This window comes from Artibeus jamaicensis, unplaced genomic scaffold (genome assembly GCF_021234435.1).
Source record: "Artibeus jamaicensis isolate MK-2021 breed Jamaican fruit bat unplaced genomic scaffold, CSHL_Jam_final contig_685, whole genome shotgun sequence".
NCBI classification, from domain to species: domain Eukaryota; kingdom Metazoa; phylum Chordata; class Mammalia; order Chiroptera; family Phyllostomidae; genus Artibeus; species Artibeus jamaicensis.
Genome location: NW_026521924.1, coordinates 8,042,264 through 8,066,797, shown reverse-complemented (window position 1 = coordinate 8,066,797; position 24,534 = coordinate 8,042,264). Strand labels below are relative to the sequence as shown.

At 38.6% G+C, this 24,534-nt stretch overlaps 1 protein-coding gene across 4 annotated transcripts in view; it reads left to right on the top strand.

The window, feature by feature from the left end:
- The window catches only part of PLCB1 (phospholipase C beta 1), a 670,267-nt gene extending 653,512 nt beyond the window's left edge, over nucleotides 1–16,755 (top strand). Inside the window, exon 34 of one of the 4 annotated variants that reach the window (XR_008392621.1) lies at nucleotides 3,712–3,791. Coding sequence is in view for 1 of the 4 variants with exons in the window: in XM_037155972.2 (XP_037011867.2) it covers nucleotides 3,712–3,939 (228 nt within the window). In the remaining 3 variants the exon portion in view is untranslated. Of the gene's footprint in view, nucleotides 1–3,711; nucleotides 7,071–16,736 lie in introns of those variants that run through there. The other 3 variants (XM_053671063.1, XM_037155972.2, XM_037155973.2) reach the window with 3 other exon arrangements.
- The last annotated feature ends 7,779 nt before the right edge of the window (nucleotides 16,756–24,534 follow it).

Sequence of the window (24,534 nt, the reverse complement as noted above, 5' to 3'; positions counted from 1 at the left end):
GTAAATTATATAATTGTCTAAGCACTATGCTGTACACTTGGAACTAATATAAAATAATATTGAATTTCAACTGTAACTGAAAATAAAAATAAAATTCAGCAAATCAAAAAAATAATTTAGACAATGAGTTCATGTTCTCAGTCATCAAAGCGTATTCCTGACTTCTCTGGAAAGGAAATAACCACAATGTTTTTGTTGAATGTGACATCACTGAGCATAAACGTTTCTAGCACAAACAGGTGTACAATGAAGCATTTTGTAAAATACATTCAGTAGAGTAGTAATTCATTAAGTACTTCAATACTTTGTTAGCATACTGTGATGCTTAATTTTATATGTCAGCTTGACTAGGCCACAGTACCCAGATATTTAATGAAACATTTTATAGATGTTTCTGCAAAGGTATATTTTTCGATGAGATTAACACTTATTTATTATTTATTCACTTTTTAAATTGAATTTATTGAGGCGACATTGGTTAATAAAATTATATAGGTTTTAGGTGTACAGTTCTATAATACATTCTCTATATATTACATTTTGTGTTCACCACCCCAAGTCAAATCTCCTTCCATCACCATTTATCCTGCCTTATACCCTCTTGTAAAACTTTACCCTTTTCACCCAGCCCCCCAGGCTCCTCCCCTCTGAAAGCCGTCTGTCCGTCTGTCCTCTATCTAAGTAGTAACCTTTGAGTAAAGTAGATTGCCCTCCGTAATGTAGGTGAGGTTCATCCAATCAGATATATGCTTGCTATAGGTTGTTTCTCTAGGGAACCCTAACACAGATATTAAGAATATTTAGCCCTGATCCATGTTGCTCAATTAGTTGGGGGCTGTCCCAAATGCTCTAGGGAGCTTCTCCCTCCTGGAGAAGTCAGGGAATGCCTCATCTTCCCTGCATTTTGTCCGAAGCATCTCTTTCACCTGGCTGTTCCTGAGTTACATCCTTTTGCGATAAACCAGTAGTCTAATAAATAAAATATTTCTCTGAGTTCTATGAATTGCTCTAGCAAATTAATGGAACTCCAAACTATAGCCAGTTGGGTAGGGCAGTTGTTACAAGTAACAACTGGTGTGTGAAGCAGGGTGCAGGTTGGAAGCTGTCTTCCAGGATTGAAGCCTTAACCTGTAGGTTCCGATGCTCCCTCCGGCGGGAGATAGTGTCAGAACCGAGTTCACTTGCTGGACACTCGGCTGGAGTCACAAGAATTGCTTGGTGGTATGGAGGAAAAAAGCCACACACTGAAATTGAGTGCAGAATCATAATGATCAAAATTAGATTATTAAAAATTATTAGAAAATGTTAGTTTGTTTATTTAAATTTTCTCACATTTCATGTTTTCTTTTCTTAATATAAATTAAGGGGAAAAAAGAGCACTACCAAGCAGCATGGGTTCCTGTCCATCGTTGACCTAAGAAAAATTGACTTCTAGGTCAGGTAAAATATATCTATGGCTAAACGTCCTCCAGTCTAGTCTAAATGAAAACAGCAATCTGTTGTTCCCTAAACTCAAGGCCCCTTGCTTTTTTACCTTTCCTTGCATTTTTTGGAAATAAAACTTTAAAGTCACATGTTTACTGAATTAAAATGGAGGCAAATTGACAATGAGGTCCAGATAGTAGTAAAGTGGAAACTGTCAAACACCAGGCTGAGGTTTTACTAACACAAACGAGTGTGTTAAAAGCCCAACATCCTAAATTGTTGGGGCACCTGGGAAAGAACTGGCCATCGTCTTCCTGTATCTGGAGCTCCAGAGCTTCTCGCGTCCCTGACACCGAGAGGAAAGCGGAGCTGTGTGCACAGAGCTTATCGGCACTGGGACTCCTGGGGCCCAGGATACCCCGTCTACAGCACGTTTCCTCCTTAGCTATTAGAATTCAGATCCTAGCACAACATATTCATTAATATCCCACATGTGTTATTTGGGAAGAATAGGTGGCTTCAAATATGCCAATCAAGTCATTTTATTGTCATTTTTAATGTGAAAAAAAAGTTATTCAAATAGTTCCATAATCCATCATTTGAAAGTTTTGGGGCCTGTTATATTTCACAATACATAAATTTTCTGATTTTAGAAAGGTGATATGATACATATACCATAGGTATAATATCCCAGGGAAGGCTGGGTCATCCTCATAATCAAACAAATTACGCCTACAATACCATGCATGGATATTCACACAAAGTAGGGTAAGTGCGAATTACAAATAGCCTTCTACCAGCTAATGCCAACAAGCCTGCCACAAATTTACAAAAGACTTCTGCATTTCAGAACTTTGGGAATTTTAGAATTCCAGATAAAGGATTACAGATCTATATTAAATAACGAAGCTCTGGCAAAATCTCTCTGGCATAAAAGCAACAGCGCAAAGCAGTTGACCTAGAGGATGTTCTCAAGCCTCAGGCATCGTCTGGAATGGGGTGGAGAAAGGTAGTCACGACACCAAGGGACAGACACCTGAGCACTGTCCTCACCCTAGGGGGCAGGGTCCAGGGGTCACTGCAAGCGCCAGAGACTGCACTGAAGCTGCAGATGAAGGACACACAGCCAGGATTAAGACAAAAAGTAAGATTGGGAATTTAGGAAGAAAATCAGAGTGTCCGCAAGTGAACCAGCAGCACTGGCATCACCTGGGAGCCCCGAGAAATGCAAGATCTTGGGCCCACGCTGGGTCTCCTGAATCAGAATCACACATTAAGATCCCTTCAGGTTTGAGAATCAGGAAAATACATTCTTTAAAGGTTTTGAGGACACATCTTAAGAAAAGCTGCCTCAGTGCTCCTAAGAAGATAAAATGCACTTGGTCTCACTTGCTGTGTCTAAGATTCTGCTCCCCCACTTACCATTCAGTAAGCAAAGAGAATTTTATAGAATGTTTTGGGTTTCAACTGGCCTCCGCTGTGCTGAGGGACACCCACCATAGCGCTGCTGCCCCTCACCCCACTTCTCTGAAGACTCCAGCTTCTGCTTGTTTTATTAGGGCCAGCTTGTAAGACTGCATTTAAAGAAAGTGTTGTGTGACTCTGAAAATTCCCCAGAGCATTAAACAGATAGATAAAAGACAGTTCACACAGTCGTTAAAACAGTTGACAAGGCAAATAAAAATTAGAATGAAAACGGAATCAAAATCAAGAGTAGATAAAAAGAAGTCAAAGTTAAAGTTGTTTACATGAATATGTTTGATGTGTAAAAATACATCCAGCTCCTCCTTTAGAAGCTTGGTTTCCTGGCCTTTAGGCGAAGCGGTGTCTCATAAAGCCCACACCTTGACCCTGCCCATTCTGGTCAGCTTCCCCACTCTTCCCAGCTTGATTCGTGGCTGACCTTGGCACTCTCAACTATCAGTAGCTTCCAACCCCTATATTTAAAAACTTCAGGTCATTGCTTATGACTTCTGTAAACTTTTCAAAAGATACTTGGCATTGTGTGTGTGTGTGTGTGTGCGTATACGTGTAGATACATTTATATTATTGTAGGTCTTTAGCCCTATTCTGCTACACATAACCTGAAGTTGGCTTTCAGCTATAGATGAATGACATATCCAACTAAACTCTGTTTTACATCTTCTCTGTAGGTAACCAGTGGATGATATTAAAATCAATTTATTCCTCCCCTGTCTTTACACATATCTTTCAAGAAGTTTCTACACAGGTGGTTATAGAAACCTGAATGGTGTAAAATCATCGTCCCCTCTTGGTGTCTCCCAGCTGCAGGTGGAGCTGGAGCAAGAGTACCAAGACAAGTTCAAAAGACTGCCCCTGGAGATTTTGGAGTTCGTACAGGAAGCCATGAAAGGGAAGATCAGTGAGGACAGCAATCACAGTTCTGCCCCTTCCTCACTGGCCTCGGACCCTGGGAAACTGAACCACAGGCCCCCTTCCAGCGAGGAGCTGGGAGGAGAGCACCCAGGAAAAGAGTTTGATACTCCTCTGTGATTATTCCTCCCAGGCCTTCAGAACATGCATGACCACTCAAGCTCCATTGGACTCTCTCATTACAAAGATCACTGCCCAGAGCATCTTCCTGAGAAGCATCCCTTAGCCTAAAATCCATGTCAAAAGGAGGGTTCCAGAAGGATCCAGGCGGACGTCCCCGTGCCCAGGCTCCATGTGTGATGTGGCCACCACTGCAGGTCTACTAGCGGAGAGTGCATGTATGTGGGATTTGTGTTTTCTTTCTAATGGTAAATTCCAAGTAGGCAACTTCCAGGCTCCATGGACCATTTAATGAAGGACTGTGTCTTCTTTGAAGAAAATCAAGCTCATGTTTTTATTTGAAGCTCTGGTATAAAGTATTTTAAAAGTAATAGAAGTAGTTTGAGAAATGTATATCACTATTTAACACTATTGAACAAACAACTTTGAACATTTTTTTCCTACCTGCCATTCAACTACCATATCTTCAAGTTAACATGCATTTTTAAATTGTTTCATCCTTTGCTTTGCAAGCACTGGTGGCTTGCAGTCTGCTAATTTATTTATCAAAGAGGCCTCCATATATTTGTTGCTGACATGGCTTTATCAGATACCATAGTGATTCAAATAAGCTGGTTTTCTTTCCTCAAAAAAAAGAAATCACTAGATTGTATTCTTGCCCAGTGAAGCTATTCCCAGACTTAGCAATATGGAGCTCATACACTTGGCTGCATGAGCAAGTTATCCACACGCTTCCAGGCAGTGGGCTATTGGAATTGGCTATTTGCACTCTAAGTCTGGGTATTCATTGGTTGCTGGCCTGAAGTGAATAAATAACTATAAGGAATCTGTTCAGTTGAATAAAAATAGTTAAGTCAATGTATGTTGAGCAGAGATTCAATCAGACTAAACAGATTCTACTGGTTCTTTTGCTGTCTGACATTTTTTATGGTTCATTTATTTTTAATATAGAGATAAAGACTGAATATTTATCTAAAGTATACACAGACCCATATATAAATGATATATATTATTTCCATGTATATATGTACACACTAGCCATATAAACACAGACACATATACCATATGAACACACAGAATTTATTCACATGTTGATGTGTGTTTCTTAACTGGCAGTGACCCAAAACCCTTCCACAAGACTTAAAACCAAATTTAGGAATAAAGAGATAGACATGAAAATGGTCTGACATCTAGATTTTGTGGATACATCATTTTGATATTCTAAGAAACAATTGATGGAGTCATGATACAAGTTGAATTAAATTTAGAATTAAAATGTGAATTTAATATATATTTTGCAAGATCAATAACTGGATTTTAAGCTTGTTTCAATAATCAGAATATAGAAACCCAGAATATAGAAAAATGTATAGGACAAAAATATGGAAATATATTAGTATCTTCCATAATTTTTAAGTCTAAAAGATTTAAAGATTTGAATTTTATTCTAAATAAAAATCTTTCATTATATATTTACTATGTACATTTAATTCATTTAATTGTGTGTTTTTGTTAAGTTCCTGTGTCAGATGGCATAAGAAAAATTATATAAAGGTAAAGATGATAAAAAGCATTATTGAAAGGTCTTAAATAAGAGAGAATAATTATATAGAGGAAAATATAGTTCAGATAGTAACACAAAGAACATTAAAGTCCTGAAGCAAGATGCTCACAGCTTTAGTTGACCCTAAAACAAACCTGTCTGATCGTAGCTTAGCAAAATGTTTTAAAACACAAAAACCAGTTGGGTCCTAAAAATTATTTTAAGAATTTAATATTTTTATGGAGATTATTTAACTTTAAGCAATAACTAAAGATCACAATCAAGTTTTAACCAAAATGAAGGCTTAGTTCAAACATTAGGAAATAGTGTTTGATTAAAAAAACACACCTAGCCAGAGACACAAAGGGGAAAATCCCATCCTCTTTGGAGATGATAGTATTTTGATCTGAAGGATTTGGGGTGTTGATTAAACACTTAATAAAACTTAACTTCCACTGAAAGAGATATCTTTTGTAAGTCCTTCTACTTTTGCACTTTGAAAGAAAGGCATTATGGAAGGAAGAGTGGTCAAAATTGAATGCTGCATTTTTATAAACAAAATTACAGACTGTCTAAAATTGCAGAAGAGTGAACTAATAAAAGCATTCATAACCAAACACAATAGTGATTATTACAGAACATTGTCTTACATTTAGTCCAGAGATAGACTAAGGTTGAATAATCTTGACTTACACAAAACTGTTTTGGTAGTTGCAGTTCATTCTCTTAGTGACTCTAGTCATTTTACAATATGTTTGTATTTGGCCATTCACTGTAATCACATTTTTATATCTGTACAATGACACTTTTTGCAGTTGTGGGGTAGTGTGTAACACTGTCCATCTTGCATCATTGAAACTACTACAGTGATACTATCATTTAATAATATTAATATTACTTGAAATAGACTAAGATAAGGAAAAGGGGCTACATGATGTGCAGCTTTGTGCCTTTATGTATTTGCCTTGTTCTTTGTTGAATGTGTGAAATTCTGTACTGTGGTTTTTCCTAGAGTAGAGAGTAAAGCTGTGTATTAAATTAGACTGTGCCCCTCTGATACCTTTACACTACTGAAAATAGCGTGGTTTTGGCCGTGTAAACCAATTTTCAAAGTTCTGATGACATGCCATGTGGATTGGTTTTTAACATTTCATTCTCACATTTCAATATTGCCAGTTAGTACTCCTGTGATAGCTAAGCCATCATTAACTAATTCTGAAAGAAAGGGCCATTGCTTGCATCACTTTGAATTTAATGTTGTGCTTGTGCACTGTATAAATATTGTTTGTGTGGTGGATTGGATATTGTGACCTTTGCCTCTTCAGAAGAAAAAAAAAGATAAGACAAAGCATTTGAAGCTCTTAAAATGTACATATTTTGGTTCTTCTATCAGATTATTTAAAGTGCATAATTCACATTTTTGTAATAATTCTATGCAATTTTGTGGCATGATGTTTCTTCCACTTGTAATTTTATGTGCTTTCATCACAAATCCAAAGGAAACAATAAAAATTTCTTAACACAAGCCAGCCGTTATTTTTTGGGTGATGGGCAGGATGGGGGGAGCAGGCATAATGCCAAGTCTTTAGGGATGTAATGCCCGCCCTGCCCGAGCACATGGGTACCACTGCAGAAACTCGAGGTGCTGCCAGTGCTTGTGACCAGAGGGTGTAGTTGTCATCACTCTGACATTCCACCACCCCTCTCTGGGAGTGGCATTGTACTTGCCCTTTATTTCCACTAGATCCTCCCTTTCTCCTTTCTTTCCTTTCTTGACCAAAGCTAAGGAAGGTAAAACAGTCAAAGGTTTTTTGACCAACAGCAGAAGCAACAAGCACTGATGGAGTACTTGAGTAAGTTTTCTTATAAAGCAGGTAAAAAAACTGCAACACTGATTTTTAAAAAGAAATATATATATATGAGTTACCAGAATGTGCCATAGGCCCCTCAAATTTAGTGTATGAGTTATCTATTGCTACATTACACATTACTGCAAAACCTAGATGTTTAAAGCAATAAGAATTATCTCTTATCTCCCATAGTCTTTGTGGGTCAAGAATTCAGACAGGGCAGAGCAGAGATGGTATGTTTCTACTCCATGATATCTGGGGCCTTGGCCAGAAGATTGGAAGGCGGGGAACTAGAATCCTTTGAAGACTAGTTTATTCAAGTATCTGGGTGTTTATGATCATGTCTGTCAGCTGAGAGGCTAGCTGGGGCTCTGGGCTGGAACTCCCCTTCATCCTCTGTACATAGCCTGAGCTTTCTCACAAAGTGGTGGCTGGATTCCAAGGGTGAGCTTCCTGAGAGAGTTCCAGGCAGAAGCTGTGTGGAAACTGATATGACCAAGCCTTGAAGTTGCATAGCATCACATGCTGAGCCCATCATTGGTGCTGTCACAAACCCCTGTTTAGTTTCAAGGAGAGGAAACAAACATAGATTGCAGTGTCACCTTTGAGCCATGCAGGTCACACTGAAGAATATGAAGGATGGAATGAGTATAAGATGCAGGTACAGTAGGCTTACAGTTGTCTGTATGGAAAGTAATACAATAATTAACAAATAACAATACAAAAATAAACTCTGTTTTTTGTACTCATAACTGTAAACCTACTTTTGCCCCATCCTGTACACAGGCATGACAAACTTTGAAGAATTCAGTCTGCTACATACAGTATGCACCAAATTTAATCTGTGGTTGCCCTCAAACCTGATCCACCTCTTGTTTTCTACATCAATGGACAAAACCAAAATCAATTCAATTGCTCCAGGCAAATCATTGGCATTATCTATGACAGCCCCCTCTTTCTCAGTGCCTTTCCAATACATCACCAGGCTGGGTCAATTCTGACCCTGTGCAAGTCCTCAGGTCGGTTCACTTTCCATGCCTTTTGCTAGTACCCAAGTTCAGGCTACCATCCCCTCCCACCTGCCAAGGTCTTTCTAAATGTTTTCTATGCCTCTAGTCTTAATCATGCAACCAATTCGCCATACAAAACAAAACTAATCATACAAAAGCAAAACTTGTATTTTTTTAACTTTTATTTTCTTTATTTATTTTTAATTTTATTTATTTATTTTTCAAGTACAGTTTTCTGTCTATTTCTCCCATCCCAGCCCACCCTGCCCCGTGCTCCCCACCTCCCTCCCATTTCCACCCCCCTTAGTTCTCGTCCCTGTGTCCTTCCTATTTGTTGCTCCAAATCCCTCCCCTTTTTTCACCTTAAATTCCCTTCCCTCTCCCCTCTGGTAACTGTCCTCTTGTTCTCTATTTCAGTGTCTTTGTTTTTATTCTGCTTGCTTGTTTGTTTTGTTGTTTAGCTTCCTCTTAAAGGTGAGAGCATATGTTATTTGTCTTTCAACACCTGGCCTATTTCACTCAGCATAATGCTTTCCAGTTCCATCCATGTTGTTGCAAAGGGTAGGAGCTCCTTCTTTCTCTCTGCTGCATAGAATTCCATTGTGTATATGTACCACAATTTTTTGATCCATTCATTTACCGACGGGCACCTAGGTTGCTTCCAACTCTTGGCTATTGTAAATTGTGCTGCTATGAACATTGTGGTTCATAGGTTCTTTGAAATTGATATTTTAGGATTCTTAGGATAAAATCCTAGCAATGGAATTGCTGGGTCAAAAGGCAGGTCAATTTTTATTTTTCTGAGAAAATTCCATACTGTTTTCCATAATGGTTGCACCAGCCTGCAATCCCACCAACAGTAAACTAGAGTCTCCTTTTCCCCACAACCTCTCCAACATTTGTTGTTTGTTGCTTTGTTTATGATAGCCATCCTGACTGGTGTAAAGTGGTATCTCATTGTGGTTTTAACTTGCATCTCTCTGACAGCTAACAATATTGAGCATCTCTTCATGTGTCTCTGGATGTTCTGTATGTCCTCCCTGGGGAAGTGTCTGTTCAAGTCCTTTTCCCATTTTTTAATTGGGTTGGTTGTCTTCTTAGAGTGGAGTCGTGTAAGTTCTTTGTATATTCTGGAGATTAAACCTTTGTCTGAGGTATCATTGGCAAATATGTTTTCCCATACAGTTGGTTGTCTTTTTAATAATTTACTACTGTTTTCTTTAGCCACACAGAAGCTTTTTATTTTGATGAGATCCCATTTGTTTATTCTTTCCTTTATATTCCTTGGTCTATCAGTAAAAATGTTGCTGCATGAAATATCTGAGATTTTCTTGCCAATGTTCTCCTCTGGGACTTTAATGGTGTCAGGACTTATATTTAAGTCTTTTATCCACCTTTAATTTATTTTGGTGTATGGTGTAATTTGGTGCTCAAGTTTCATTTTTTTGCACGTAGCTGTCCAGTTCTCCCAACACAATATTTTGAAGAGGCTATCTTTACTCCATTTTATGTTACTGCCCACTTTGTCGAATATTAATTTACTGTAGAGAGTTGGGTTGATTTCTGGGCTCTCTGTTCTGTTCCATTGGTCTATTTGTCTGTTTTTATGCCAGTACCAGGCTGTTTTGATTATAGTGGCCTTGTAATACAGTTTGATATCAGGTATTGTGATCCCTCCTACTTTGTTTTTCTTTCTCAAAACAGCAGCTGCTATTCGGGGTCATTTATCATTCCATATAAATTTTTGAAGTGTTTGTTCTATGTGTGAAATATGCCATTGGTACTTTAATAGGTATTGCATTGAATCTGTATATTGCTTTGGGTAGTATGGACATTTCGATGATGTTAATTCTTCCAATCCATGAACAAGGTATATGTTTCCATTTGTTTGTGTCTTCCTTGATTTCTTTCTTCAGGGCTGTGTAGTTTTCTGCATACAGGTCTTTTACCTCCTTAGTTAGGTTTATTCACAGATATTTTATTTTTCTTTCTGCTATATCGAATGGGATTTTTCCCTTGATTTCTGCTTCTGCTGATTCACTGTTGGTATACAAAAATGCCTTTGATTTCCAGATATTGACTTTGTAACCAGCTGTTTTGCCAAATTCATTAATTAGTTCAAGCAGTTTTTGGGTAGAGTCTATAGGATTTTAGAGTCTATATGTACACTATCATGTCATCTGCAAACAGTGATAGTTTCGCTTCCTCCTTTCCTATTTGGATGCCTTTTATTTCCTTTTCTTGCCTGATTGCTGTGACTAAAACTTCCAATACTATATTGAATAGAAGTGATAAAAGTGGACATCCTTGTCTTGTTCCTGATCATAGTGAAAAAGCTTTTAGTTTGTGCCCATTGAGTATGATGTTGGCTGTAGGTCTCTCATATATGGCCTTTATTATATTGAGGAATGCTCCCTCTATTCCCACTTTGCTGAGTGTTTTTATCATAAATGGGTGTTGTACCTTATCAAAAGCTTTTTCCGCATCTATTGATATGATCATGTGATTTTTGTCTTAGCTTTTGTTTATGTGATGTATTACATTTACTGATTTGCAAATATTGAACCATCCTTGCATCCCTGGGATGAATCCCACTTGGTCATGGTATATGATCTTTTGGATATATTGTTGGATGTGGTTTGCCAATATTTTGTTGAGGATTTTAGTGTCTATGTTCATCAGCGATATTGGCCTGAAGTTTTCTTTCTTTGTTGTGTCTCTATCTGGTTTTGGAATTAGGATGATGCTGGCTTCATAAAAAGAATTTGGAAGTTTTCCATCCTTCTGGATTTTTTGGAATAGTCTGTGAAGAATAGGGGTTAGCTCTTCCTTAAATGCTTTGTAGAATTCTCCTGTGAAACCATCTGGTCCAGGGCTTTTGTGTGATGGGAGTTTTTTGATCACTGCTTCAATTTCTTTTGCTCTTATTGGTGTGTTTATATTTTCTGCCTCTTTTTAATTGAGTTTTGGAAGATTATATTTTTCTAGAAATGTGTTGATTTCACCTAGGTTTTCAAATTTCTTGGCATACAGTTCTTCATAGTAATTTCTTACAATTCCTTCTATTTCTGTGGTATCAGTTGTAATCTCTCCTTTTTCATTTCTGATTGTGTTTATTTGTGTCCTCTCTCTTCTTTTCTTGATGAGCCTACTTAAAGGCTTGTCTACTTTGTTTATCTTCTCAAAGAACCAGCTCCTGGACTCATTTATCCTTAGAATTGTGCTTTTAGTTTCTATGTCATTTAATTCTGCTCTAATCTTGGTTATTTCCTTCCTTCTGCTTGCTCTGGGCTGTCTTTGTTGTGGTTCCTCAAGTTCTTGCAGGCTTAGGGTTAGGTTGTTTGTTTGAAATGTTTCTATCTTCTTTAGGTAGGCCTGTATTGCTATAAACTTACCTCTCAGGACTGCCTTGGCTGTGTCCCATAGGTTTTCAATTGTTGTGAGATCATTTTCATTTGTTTCCAGAAACGTTTTGATTTCTTCCCTAATTTCATTCTTGACCCATTCATTGTTTAATAGTATACCATTCAGTCTCCATGATTTTGGGTGCTTTGAGTTTTTTTCCTTTGGGGTTGGTTTCCAATTTCAGTCCCTTGTGGTCAGAGAAGATGCTTGGTATGATTTCAATTTTCTTGAATTTTTTGAGGCTTGTTTTGTGTCCTGTCATGTAGTCTATCTTTGAAAATGTTCCATGTGCATTTGAAAAGAATGTGTATTCAGCTTCTTTGGGATGAAGGGCTCTATATATATCAGTTAAGTCCATTTCCTCTAGGGTATTGTTTAATGCCATAATATCTTTGTTGATAACTTGTTTGGAAGATCTGTCCATTTTTGACAGTGGGGTGTTAAAATCCCCTACTATAATTGTGTTGCTGTCAATATCTTTCTTGAAGTCCTCTAAGATTTTCTTGATATATTTGGGTGCTCCTATGTTTGGTGCATATATGTTTACAATGTTAATGTCTACTTGGTGGATTCTTCCCTTGAGTATAATGAAGTGACCTTCTGGATCTCTCTTTATGGCCCTTTTTTTGAAGTCTATTTTGTCCGATATTAGAATTGCTATCCCAGCTTTTTTTTTCTTGTCCATTTGCTTGGAAAACTTGTTTCTAGCCTTCCACTTTTAGTCTGTGATGGTCTTTGTCCTGAGGTGGGTCTCTTGTAGGCAGCATATATGTGGGTCATGCTTTCTTATCCATTCATCTATTCTGTGTCTTTTGATTGGAGCATTTAATCCATTTATGTTTAAGGTTATTATTGATAGGTACTTATTCATTGCCATTTTTGTACCTGTGTTCCTCTCTGTCTCTCTCTTTTCCTTCCTTTCCTTAAAGTAGTCCTTTTAGTATTTCTTGTAGAGCTGGTTTGGTGGAAGCTTATTCTTTTGGACTTCTTTTGTCTTGGAAGCTCTTTATTTGGCCTTCTATCTTGATTGCGAGCCTTGCTGGGTAAAGTAGCCTTGGTTGTAGGCCTCTGGTTCTCCTTACTTGGAATATTTCTTGCCATTCTCTTCTTGCTTGGAGTGTTTCCATTGAGAAGTCAGTGGCTAACCTTATTGGGGCTCCCTTGTATGTTACTTCTTTTTTCTCCCCTGCTGCCTTTAAGATTCTCTCTTTGTCTTAGAATTTTGCCATTTTGATAATGATGTGTCTTGGAGTGGGCCTCCTTGGGTTCCTCTTGACTGGGACTCTCTGTGATTCCTGGATTTGTGTGACTTTCTCTCATCAAATTAGGGAAATTTTCTCTCATTACTCTTTCAAATACATTTTCTATCCCTTGTTCTTCTTCTTCTCCTTCTGGTGTTTCTATTATTCGGATATTATTATGTTTCATATTGTCTTGCATTTCTCTTAATCCCTCTTCATTCTTTCTAAGCCTTTTTTCATTTTCTTCCTCTTTCTGTGAGATGATTTCTACTTTGTCCTCCAACTCGCTAATTTTATATCCACCACATCTATTCTACTTTTGAAACTTTCTACTGTGTTCTTCAATTTGGAAATTATATTCTTCATTTCCTGTTGTCCCTTGCTGATATTTTCTATTTCCTTTTTCATGTTGATGTAGTTTGCAGAGAGATCATTGTAGTTCCCCTGTAGTTTCTGATAGCTCATTGTGAGCTCTTTGAACTTCATAATAACCAGTGCTTTGAATTCACTATCTGATAGTTGATTAGCCCCTATTTCATCTAACATTCTTTCTGAAGTTTCTTCTTTTTCTTTCATTTGAGGATTGTTTCTTTGTCTTCCCATTGTTTGAGACTCTTCTTGTTAGTCTCAGCTTCTAAAATTGATCTGTTCTGACTTCCTGGGTTTATGGTGTGAACTTCTGTGGAATGATACCTGTGAAGTTCAGTGGTGCAGACTCCTTCAGGTATCTTGATGTTCTCCGTCTCCACCCACTCTCACGCTTGTCCTTGAGCTGGTCCCCACACTGATCGCCTACCACTGCTGAGTGTCCCAGCTCCTGTAGTCAACTCCTCTGGTACAGGGGCTGCAAGTGTCCCGGCTTCCATAGCTGACTCCCCAGTGCCCAGGGCCGTCGCTATGCAAAACTTGTATTAAAAGCCCTCAATTGACCTCAGCTGTCTTCAGGATATAGTCTAAACCCCTTAATAAATGTCTGAGGTCTTACATGATTGCTTTCTAAATAACCCCCTTACTCACCCTCTCATATACCATACTGCAGCCTTTTGGGTAATCTTGCCTTCTTGGCTTTTTAAATATGATTCTTCAACTACTGAGACCCTTTTTGTTTCTCTTTTTCCTGGCTAACACCTAAAGATGAATCTTTAGGTTTATAGCACAAATGTTATTTCTTCAAAGGTTTCTTTGATCCACCCCAGTTATCTGCTGCCACATAACAAACACCACCAACACTTAGTATCATAAGCAACCATTTTGTATTGGTGGTGAGTCTAAAGGTAGGTGGAAGGCTCTGCTGGTCCAGGCTCGGCTGGGCTCAGCTGTTGTATACATCTGCAGTCAGCTATGAGTTGGCTAGTGGCTGATTCTAGCTGGACTCTTTCAAGTCTCTGGAGCCTCGGCTGGAACAACTGGGCTGACTTGGCTCAGCCCCATATGATTTCTCACTCTCCACCAGGCAAGCAATGGTTCTTCACATGTCAGAGGCAGGACTGAAGAACAAGCAAAAGTGTTTGAGGCCTCCCAAAGTCAAAACTTGGACTGGTACAGTTTTACTTCCACCACATTCCACTGGTGAAAGTAAATCATGCGACCAACCCTGATTAGGCATAAAAGGGCACTGCAATATTATAGGCAAAGGATATAAACACAGGTGGTTGTCCATGGTGGCCATTAAAATGCAATCAATGCACAAAACACCTTGCACTTTCTTCCACATGTAGAGTACAGGCCAACTCTAATATAATGACCCTCTTACTTGAAAATGTCCTCCACTGATATTTTTTATACCAGGAATCATGTCTCATTCACCTTTGAATCCCCATCTCCACCATAATGTAATCACTCAATAAACACTATTTATAATGAATAAATGTATTTGCTCAACAAGCTATTAGTGCTAAGGTAGAGAAACATAAACAATTGTTATACAAATAATAACTAAAAAATGAAATATATAGGCATCTGATGAGTCAGGAACACTTAATAGCAAGACTAGACCACACAGAAGCCACATTCTTTGCCTTTCACAGATGGCACCAACCCCACACACAGAACAGCTAGTGAGGGATGAAAGTAGGTCAATCACCAAATATCAGGTTCTGGAACACAGGTGAGAAAACTAGGCTCACCTCCAGTCCCAAAGCACCAACAGCCTCTTTCTGCCCACAGGGGAGAACTCGGGAGCCATTCTTGCCCTTGGCATCCATGCACGGTCCAGTTATTTCTTTGTGAATTCTGCATATATTTCCAATAGCAATTTTAATAAGCTAACCTCACACACAATGAAGTTCATCCTTTTAAAGTGTACATTGCAATGCTTTTTATTAGAGTCCAAGTTGCTTATTAATTACCACTCTCTAATTCCAGAACATTTTTATCTCCTGAAAAAGAAACCCACACTCAGTAGCAGTCATTTCCCATTTCCCTCTTCCTTCACCTCCTCTTCCTAACCCTTGGAAACCTTTAATCTGTCTATGTCTCTGTGGATTTATTGATTCTAGACATTTTATATGGTTTGCTTTATATTATATGAGATCTCTTATGTCTGGCTTCTTTCACTGAGTATAAAAATTTCAAGGTTCATCCCTGTTAGAGCATCTATCAGTACTTCATTCTTTTTCATGATTAGTTATTTTGCCATGGTACACACATTTTTTTTTCATTTTTTTAAATTTTATTTAGTTATTTTTCAAGTACAGTTTTCTGTCTATTTCTCCCATCCCAGCCCACCCTGCCCCATGCTCCCCACCTCCCTCCCATTTCCACCCCCCTTAGTTCTTGTCCCTGTGTCCTTCATACTTGTTCCTCCAAATCTCTCCCCTTTTTCCCCTTAAATTCCCTTTCCTCTCCCCTCTGGTAACTGTCCCCTTGTTCTCTATTTCAGTGTCTTTGTTTTTATTCTGCTTGTTTGTTTGTTTTGTTGTTTAGCTTCCTGTTAAAGGTGAGATCATATTGTGTTTATCTTTCAACACCCGGCCTATTTCATTCAGCATAATGCTTTCCAGTTCCATCCATGTTGTTGCAAAGGGTAGTAGCTCCTTCTTTCTCTCTGCTGCATAGAATTCCATTGTGTATATTATTTATTCATTCACCACTTGATGGACATCTGGATGGTTTCCACTTTTTGACTATTTTAAGTAATGCTGCTATAAACACTCATGTAAAAGCTTTTGCAAAGAAATATGCTTTCAGTTCTCTTGGGTATATAGCAAGTAGTGGAATTGTTGGTTCACAGGATTACTCTATGTTTAACTATTAGAGACTGCCTAACCCTTTCCAAAGTGGCTACACCATCTTATAGTCTCAGAAACATGAAGTATCCAATCTCTCCACATTCTTCCCAACACTTGTTTTCCGTCTTTTTTCTTATAGCCGTCCTAGTGGATATGAAGTAGTGTATCACTGTGGTTTTGATTGGCATGCCCCTAGTAACTAAGGATACTGGGTATCTTGACCATATCTCTATCTTCTGAAGAAATGTCTACTCAAAACCTTTGACCATTTTTTAACTGGGTGGATATTTATTTTAAAGTCTGGGTCTCATTTCTCAACTTTTGTCATCTAGTCCCTTTTGTGCCTGTCCTCCCCAAATCTCTGTCTTAGGAAGGGTCTCTCAATCATCCTGCCTCCCAGGCCACTGAAGAGCTGGGGGTTATTTGGAAAATGGTGCTGTTTATTTTTATAAGTGAATCCAAAAAGTCTTTTGTCTGCTTTTTAAAACTACATGTCAAATATGTGTTTATTTTTCCAGATTTCTCTTTTTCCAAAGAACAGGGTGCAAAGTAAGTCTCATAAATGTGGGTTGAATTCACTGGGAATACATTTCCTGTGGAAGGAAACTTAGTAAACACAAGTGAAGGTTTAAATATCAACATGGAAATATTTGCTGCATAGCCTTTAAAAGTTGAGGTGAGTTACATATCAAACTTACGCTGTCAGAAAGTTTAGTGAATTAGTGAAATGTGTATTGATAATGAAGAAAAAATCTTTCCAATTAAACTATGATTCCTCATCAAACATAAAGTCACATACCAATTTCAGGAATGTTAAAAGTGAAACTATTTTAGAATCAATGAAACATCATAATTTCTTTTTTATATCAAAGCAATATCTATTTCGTAAGAGCCTAAGTTTATATATTCATTTATTTAAAACAAGTAAGAACACCAGTCTCTAAATGATTGAAAAGGAGAGATAAATTTGTACTGAAATCTCTAGAAAAATGTGTCAGAATAAAATGTGATTCTATGTTGCACTGCAAATGTACTACAAGGTCTCCTAAAACTGCTTTTCACATCTTTTTCTCGTCACAGGAGCTGTCCCCAATCTCCCTCTGGCCCCAGCCTGTGTGAGCTCCTGGTTTTTCTCCTCCTTACCATCATCTCTGGATTTATTCTATTTTTTAACCAACTTTAACCCTTTTAGTAATCTTTTAACCTTTCTGATGTAAATCATTCTATCCTCCCTGAATTCAGCCCCCAATTCAGCTTAATTCAGCCCCCAAAAAGCTCACAAGCTGAGTGGACAAAAACAGAACTATTCTTACACTGAGAAAAGCTATAGATACTCCAAAGTCAATATTTTTCTAGTAATGTATTTAGTCAACACGTATTTAACAAACACCTACTGTATTTTAGAAACTGTTCTGCCCCAGGCTCAATCAGGTTAGAAGCCCAGGTTTCTGGTGAAAATCATGCTCAGTGAAGTATATTTTTAAGGCTACTCCTTCCAAATGCATCAAATTGTGTGTCTCTACCCCAACATGGTTAGAAAGGAAAGGTCTATTTTCCTTTTAGCACAAAGGTGCTAAGGCTTCACATGCACTTGCACGCACACCAAGACTGTGAGAGAGGGTCTTCTGTATTAAATGCCATTTAACACCTCTTTATTCTCCAGCGGTTGTTTTCCTAAGTCACTTCCCACTTGCCTGCACCAAAGGGCAACCCCACTTTTTTGAACCTAGGATATGGTCTGCATCCCACTGAGAGAGTGTTTAGGAGTTTGAGTAGTTTATTTGGGAGATACATTTATACTGAAGTCTCTATCGGTAATGCCAAAGTAGGATTTGATTCTCAATACATTACAAAGTTTCTTAAAATACTTTTCCTATTTATTTTTCTTCTGTGTTTGATTGTCACAGATAGATGTCTGCCTCCCAAATCTCTCTCAATATTTGATTTTGTCTATATTTCTTTAAGTAACACAAAGATGTAAAGAAATCCAAGGAAACTTACTTTGACCAGCAGGTTTTCATTGTGAGCAAAGAGGCTCACTCTCCCTGGGCACCCTTAGGAAGACTTGTAAGGCACCCCTTATAATTGACCCGCCTAGGCACAGTCAGTCTGGGATATTCATCCACCAGTGCCCGTCCCTCATTGCTTGAGGGTCTCACCTGTGTCATTTACTCCTTAGCAACTTCCAGCTCATCCCATCCATTGACCAAACATGTTTCTGTGGCCAGAAAGCATCTTCAGAGAGACAAAGGGCTTCTTAGGTAAAGGGAAGGTGATCTCATGTGACATGTGGAGCAGGCTAAGAGCTTCATTTTAACACCCAACTCATCCAGATAGGTCTCATTCCATCTGTAAGTAACATACACATGAAAGAGTCAGGTAAACTGCTTTCTATAACACTACCTATGTATAACAGCCTATTTACTAAACTTCAAACTTCCCCTTGCCCACCTCTCAGATTTACAAGTGAGCATAATTCCAATTTAATCCATTCTCAGAGGGCTGAATCCAGGGAAGAGAACTGTGCTGGCTCCAAAATTGGTTTTAGGGGTAATTGTGCAGAGAATTCCAGAGTTCCTAGCACGTCCCAAGGGGGATTGTGATTTTTCAGGTTGGCAGGTGCTCTAGTCCCAACAGATGTCTCTTTATGGGGGTTTATGGGGGGTGCACAGCCAGTAAAAAGGTTAGAGTCGAGCCACCTTAAGCAGGGGGCCCACGGTAGGGACTCACTCCCCTTGGCTGGATATAAAGCAGTACTGTTTTCGAACATAAGCCGCTGGATACTTTTTAAAATATAAAGTAAGGTAGTTTCCTCCCTCTTGCAATATTTTCCCCATATGGTTCTCCCTTTATTCAAAATGCTAAGCCTTTCTGTGTTCCATGTCTCAGGGAAGGGGGCAGCAAAGTGGGAAGCTAGAAATCTGTGAATTTCTTCTTCTGGGCCTTGTCACTCAAAAGCATATACACTCAGCAGAGATACTACCTGGATACATAACTGAAGAGAATTCCAGTTATGGGCAAATGTTTGAGAGAAATAATGAATAAATTAGCTTTTGCCTGAGCTGAGAGAAGAGCTGAAAGGTATGTGTTAAGAGTATAGGTCTTAAGGGGTTACAGAGAGAGGCATTTTTCCTTCTCATGCAAAATGCCAGAGAAATAACGAGACTCCAGAGGAAGCACAGTCGACCTTATTAAATTGTACTTAGCTTCAAGAAATCCTTATATCCTAGAGTGGCATGAAATCAACAGAAAAATTTCAGGATTGCCGAAGAAAGAACAAGTGAAGCAGAGAGAACCATTGGATTTAAATGGACTAGGGAGTCAGAAACCAAGCAGGACAATGGATGACTCCATGCAATGCTGCACAGAAAGATGATTGGAGATGAGGTAGGTCTGCTCTCTGCAACATCCTGGCACTACACAAGCCCTCTGGGATATGGCTGCAGCAAACAAAGAGTTAACTGAGATTTTTAGCAGATGGGTGCTCAAAAAAATAAACTAAATTGAGTTCTATAAAAATAATGCACATCCTACCCAAGCTTTCTGAATTCATAAATGATTCTTTATACCCAAAAAGCCTGAGCTCATCCAAAATGTTCTTAAAGATGACTACACTCTTCTATGATATTCAAGATAAAAGGCTGTTCCACTGGCCAACAACCATGGTGAGGAAAGAGCTCCCTTCGAGATTCTCATGTTAACCACCCATCCTGTTCTCACTTGCCTGAAACACTGGTGATGTATCATTTAATCCCCAAATTTGCCCTTCTCTTCTTTAATGCTTGGGTGTACCTGAATTTTCATCTGAAAATGTTTGATTCCACACTCTGCCTTTTCTATTTCAATGTCCCATGATGGTCTATAGTTCGATACATCAGGTTATTCTATCTTATCATGTGCTGGATCCTGATTCTGAGGACATAAGACAGCGTTCTATGCTTTTTGTGTTTTTATATTTATTACCTGCATAAACCTCATGTTACCCAAAGAGAGACTGGATAACCACATGGCTTATTACATTAGTAATTCCAGCTATCCATTCCCTTCCAAATCCTCTCTGTTCTTCCCAAGTTCCTTCCTGTCCTATCCAGCACATTGATTTTACAATGGTCTCCAAGAAAGCTATCATTTTCAACTAATAACACTAGTTGACAATTCTGACCTCTCTTTCAATTCATTGGTCCTCTCCCCTCAGCTGTGTCTAATCTGATCTTAAGCCTGTCTAGTGAGTTGTTTGTTGTTTCATATTGCTTTACATATATGTGTGTGTGTGTGTGTGTGTGTGTGTGTGTGTGTGTGTGTGTGTAGCTTCTAGATTGCTTTTATTTAGTACTCTTTTAAAACTCCTAGGTCACTTTTCATAGTGTTTATTCTTTGAAGATTATTTCAACTTATCTTTTCTCCTTTATGTGTAATAAGTTGTCCTATATTTATAAAGTTCAGATTGGTTTCTGACAGTTCTTGCTTTTTGTTGCTTTATTTTCTTGTATGCTTTTTAAATTTTTACTTTATAATGCTTATTTTTCTTGAAAAATGATTTGTGAGCATTCCCTGAGACCAATGATGGAGATGCCTTCTGATGAAGAATCAGTGTTCATTTCCACATAGTGCCCAGGCAAGTGTCCAATCCGCATGCCATTAGTGGTTTTTTTAATGTTTTTGAACCATAATGTACATAATGGTTCATTTTAAGGATGAAAATTCTTATGAGGCTAGCTTGTAGATACAGTCCCATTAAGAATATTTTTCCCAGCCATGAATCAAATAAAATTTTTGCTCTATAATAAATATAGCATTAGTACTACTTCTAGTTTTTCTTTATTTTAACAGTGCATCCTCTGATTTAAATGGACTTTTAGACTTCAATTTTATTCTGTCTCATCCAGTGAGGCTATCAAAACTAAAGTTCAAATTTGCCTAAGTAGATATTCTCAGAATAAAATCAGCTTCAGAACTCTGCTTATTTCTCTGGATTCCAGCTTTCCCTTAGATTTTGGTGTGGTGATTACTTACTATCTTATCTTTTCATTACCTTTAAGAAAATATTTTGGTTCCTTTTTATCTGGAATTTTAGTTGTTCTCTGCAGCACAGTCACTCAGTTTCCATTGCTTATATTCTGAAATTTTAAAACTATTTTCCTGAAGAACACTGTTGATGCTGTCTAGGCCAGTTCCTGTGTCTGGATAACACGAAACCACTACTGTCAATAAGCTGCAGAAGCAGCCAGTCAATGTCTGAACATTAAGTGGCTCCTTTGTTGTTTGGGAACATTCATGTATCTCAGCTGAATTTGCAATTAGATAGACAAATAACAGGTTGAGACAGCAAATACTCTCCCTATAACTTAAAGACCTTCAGCTGGCAAATGTACATATGATATCCTTGTAAGCTAAAATTACCATTTGAGCTCCAATTTCACTCTGACATGTGTAAAAACTCATCTAGCCTGACAGTTCCCTATTGGCCAGACCTCTGAGGAGTCAATTATTCTCACCAAAGTCGATTTTAATTTATGCACATGAAATTACTCCTAAATTTCTTACGTGATTTTTTAATAAAAGTTATAACATCAAATTAAAGGATGAATGGCTTCCGGATAGCAATATAAAACCTGATCCTGAGTCACCAAATTGCCAAAGAAACAGATGCTTTCGTGATGGGATATCTTTCAGAAAGAAATAAATATGATGTTTTTATTCTTCATCATATCCCCAGTGCTTATGGTAGGCCTGGGCCAGGCACAATGGATGACAATCAATAAAGGTTGAATAAATTAACCCGTGGTAGATTTTAAAACGACACTAACTCATCACAGCCTCCATATTTTTGTAATGCAACAATAGGTCCTGCCATTCAGAGGTGCTGTCTCTTCCCCACCCTCGAATCTGGGCTGGCCTGAGGAAGGGCCTTGGCTAATAGTATGAGATGATTCCATTTTTCTACTTCCTAAACCTCTATCTTTTGGAACCCTGACATCACAATAAAACCAGCTAGCCTGCTGCAGAATGAGACCTCACACGAAGCAGAGTTGGCTTCACTTTCTCAGCTGTAGCAGAAGGTGTGTGACAGAGACTAACCAAGATTCGCTTAGCCACCTAGCCAGCTAGCAGCTGAATTTGGGCACATGACTAAGCCCAGGTGGGGTGGCAGACCTGCCTAAAGCAGCAGAACCACCCGGCCAATCTGCAATCTTGTAAACATTAGTTAGTGATTTTTGTTTTGAGCCACTCAATTTGTTTGGCAGTTTGTTACACAGTGGTAACCAATTGAAACACATTCCTTGTTGCAAGCCTTCCTGGGAGCATATAAAGGAAAGAGCACCAAATTGGGAAGAAGAAGTCCTCAGTTCCAGATCGGCCTCTGCCATGAGCTTGCTGATCTTGCAGAAAACTACCCTCTCTGTGTCAAAGATGGGAAACTCCTTTAAGTTCTAATTTTGTATGTTGTGTGGAATCCCCCAAAATGCTTTAGTCTACATTCCTACCATCTGTAAATAGTGACAAAAATTGATTTTTAAAAATAGTTGAGCATTTTTTTTGAGTCCACAGGGAATTTGCTCATATATCAAGCATTGGAAATTACAGAAAATTGAGCTGAATGTGTTCTTATTCTAAGGCACTGCTGAAAGTATATTTTTAGAAAAAATCCTTATTGGATTTTCCTGTGATTTTTGTTTTCTTTTGTTTTTGCCATTCTGTTTTCAAAGTAGTAGTCAAACAAAATCTGTTAAAATAACTACTTGTTAATCCAGGTTTTAGTATACTTTATACTTTACCATCATTCCAAAGAGAGACACAAAACAGATTTAGCAATGAAACAAAATTACCATTCTACTATCTATTGGGCTTTTTACCAATTGGTTATGTTACTGGAGTAGGGAGAGGTAGATCATTGGACCTTCCAGTCCTCAGTTCTGTGAAGTGCGATGGACTCATACACAAGTGGGTTCAAACACATAGCTAGTGGCTGTAAAGAGGGTTGTGTGTGACAGAGATTCTTAATATGTGAAGATGAGGGACCTTGTTGAAGATCTGAGGAAAACTAGGAACCCATGATTCAGAAAAGTACACTCATATGCACATTTGTACAGTGGACTTTTTTGTGCTTTTTGCCTCTTGGTACCTTCTAAACACTGCTCTTATGCTTGAGAGTTTTTCTACCTTATCAACCTGCATAGTCTAGAATGGGCACTAGAAAAGCACTTTCCATAGTTGAAAATATAGCACAGACTGTGGCCTAGGATGACTCATTCAGGTAAACGTGCGCAAAACATTGGGAAGCCAGCAGTGCACAGATCCGCTCTCACTGGGATGAAGGCAAAGGCACAGGTTTCAGGGACCGTGGTGGGAAAGGGTTTGGCCCGCTGGGCTCTGTGGCAGCCAGGCAAGGCACAGTGACTCTGTCCCTGGGGCACAGGGTGCTGTCTGGAGCAGTGTAACTTTGGAGTTGTTCTTGCTGTGTAGCCACCAAGCACGATCCTCAGACCCTCTCAGGGATGCGGTGAGCTAGCTTTCTAACACTTTTAATAAATTGTTGAACTACTTACACAACATAGAGTTCTGACTGCTGCACACATAAAAAACAGATTTGTATATAATTCCAAGATTTTGTAAGACATTCGGAAGACTGTTTATGGGTTTGTTCTCATAAAACACAAAGGTGCTCACACCTTATGTTATCAGATTAGAGAGGTAAAAGATAATAGGATTGAGAATGGAGGCAGATGGGACCTCTTGGAATGGAAGAATAAACATTAAGTAGAAGAAGCAGATATGCCTCTGACAGTCTTCTCTTCGCTACTAACCCCTAAGTTGTTCTATACTCGGTGGTATCTATGTCCCTTCCCCTGAATCTGGGCAGCATTGTGATCAATAGAATGAAGTGGTAACAATGCTGCATGACTTCCAAGGTCAAGTCAAACAAGGTGATGATACAGCTTCTGCCTTGTATCCTGGGACATGCTGAGCCACCATATGTCTAACTACTGGAGGCCACTGTGCTGTGAGCAAACCCAGACCATATGGAAAGCCAAGTGCTTCTGAGGTCCCAGCTGAAAGCTAGCACCAACTGTCAGACAGGGCCCTATTGTTTTTTTCATGCAAATTGATAAATTACCTCAGGACAATGGGCCAATGGGCATCAATCAAGACTCTCCTGGGCAAAACTGTAAGGTCATCCTACTGAGCATCTATTCTGAGCACCTGGGCCTTTCTTTACCCCTTGGGATGTCTTTAAAATGAGGAAAGGGTTGTAAGGTAGTGGATGTTATAAATTTCAGTGCCCGCAAGAATAAGGCAAGTGACAAAAACACGTGA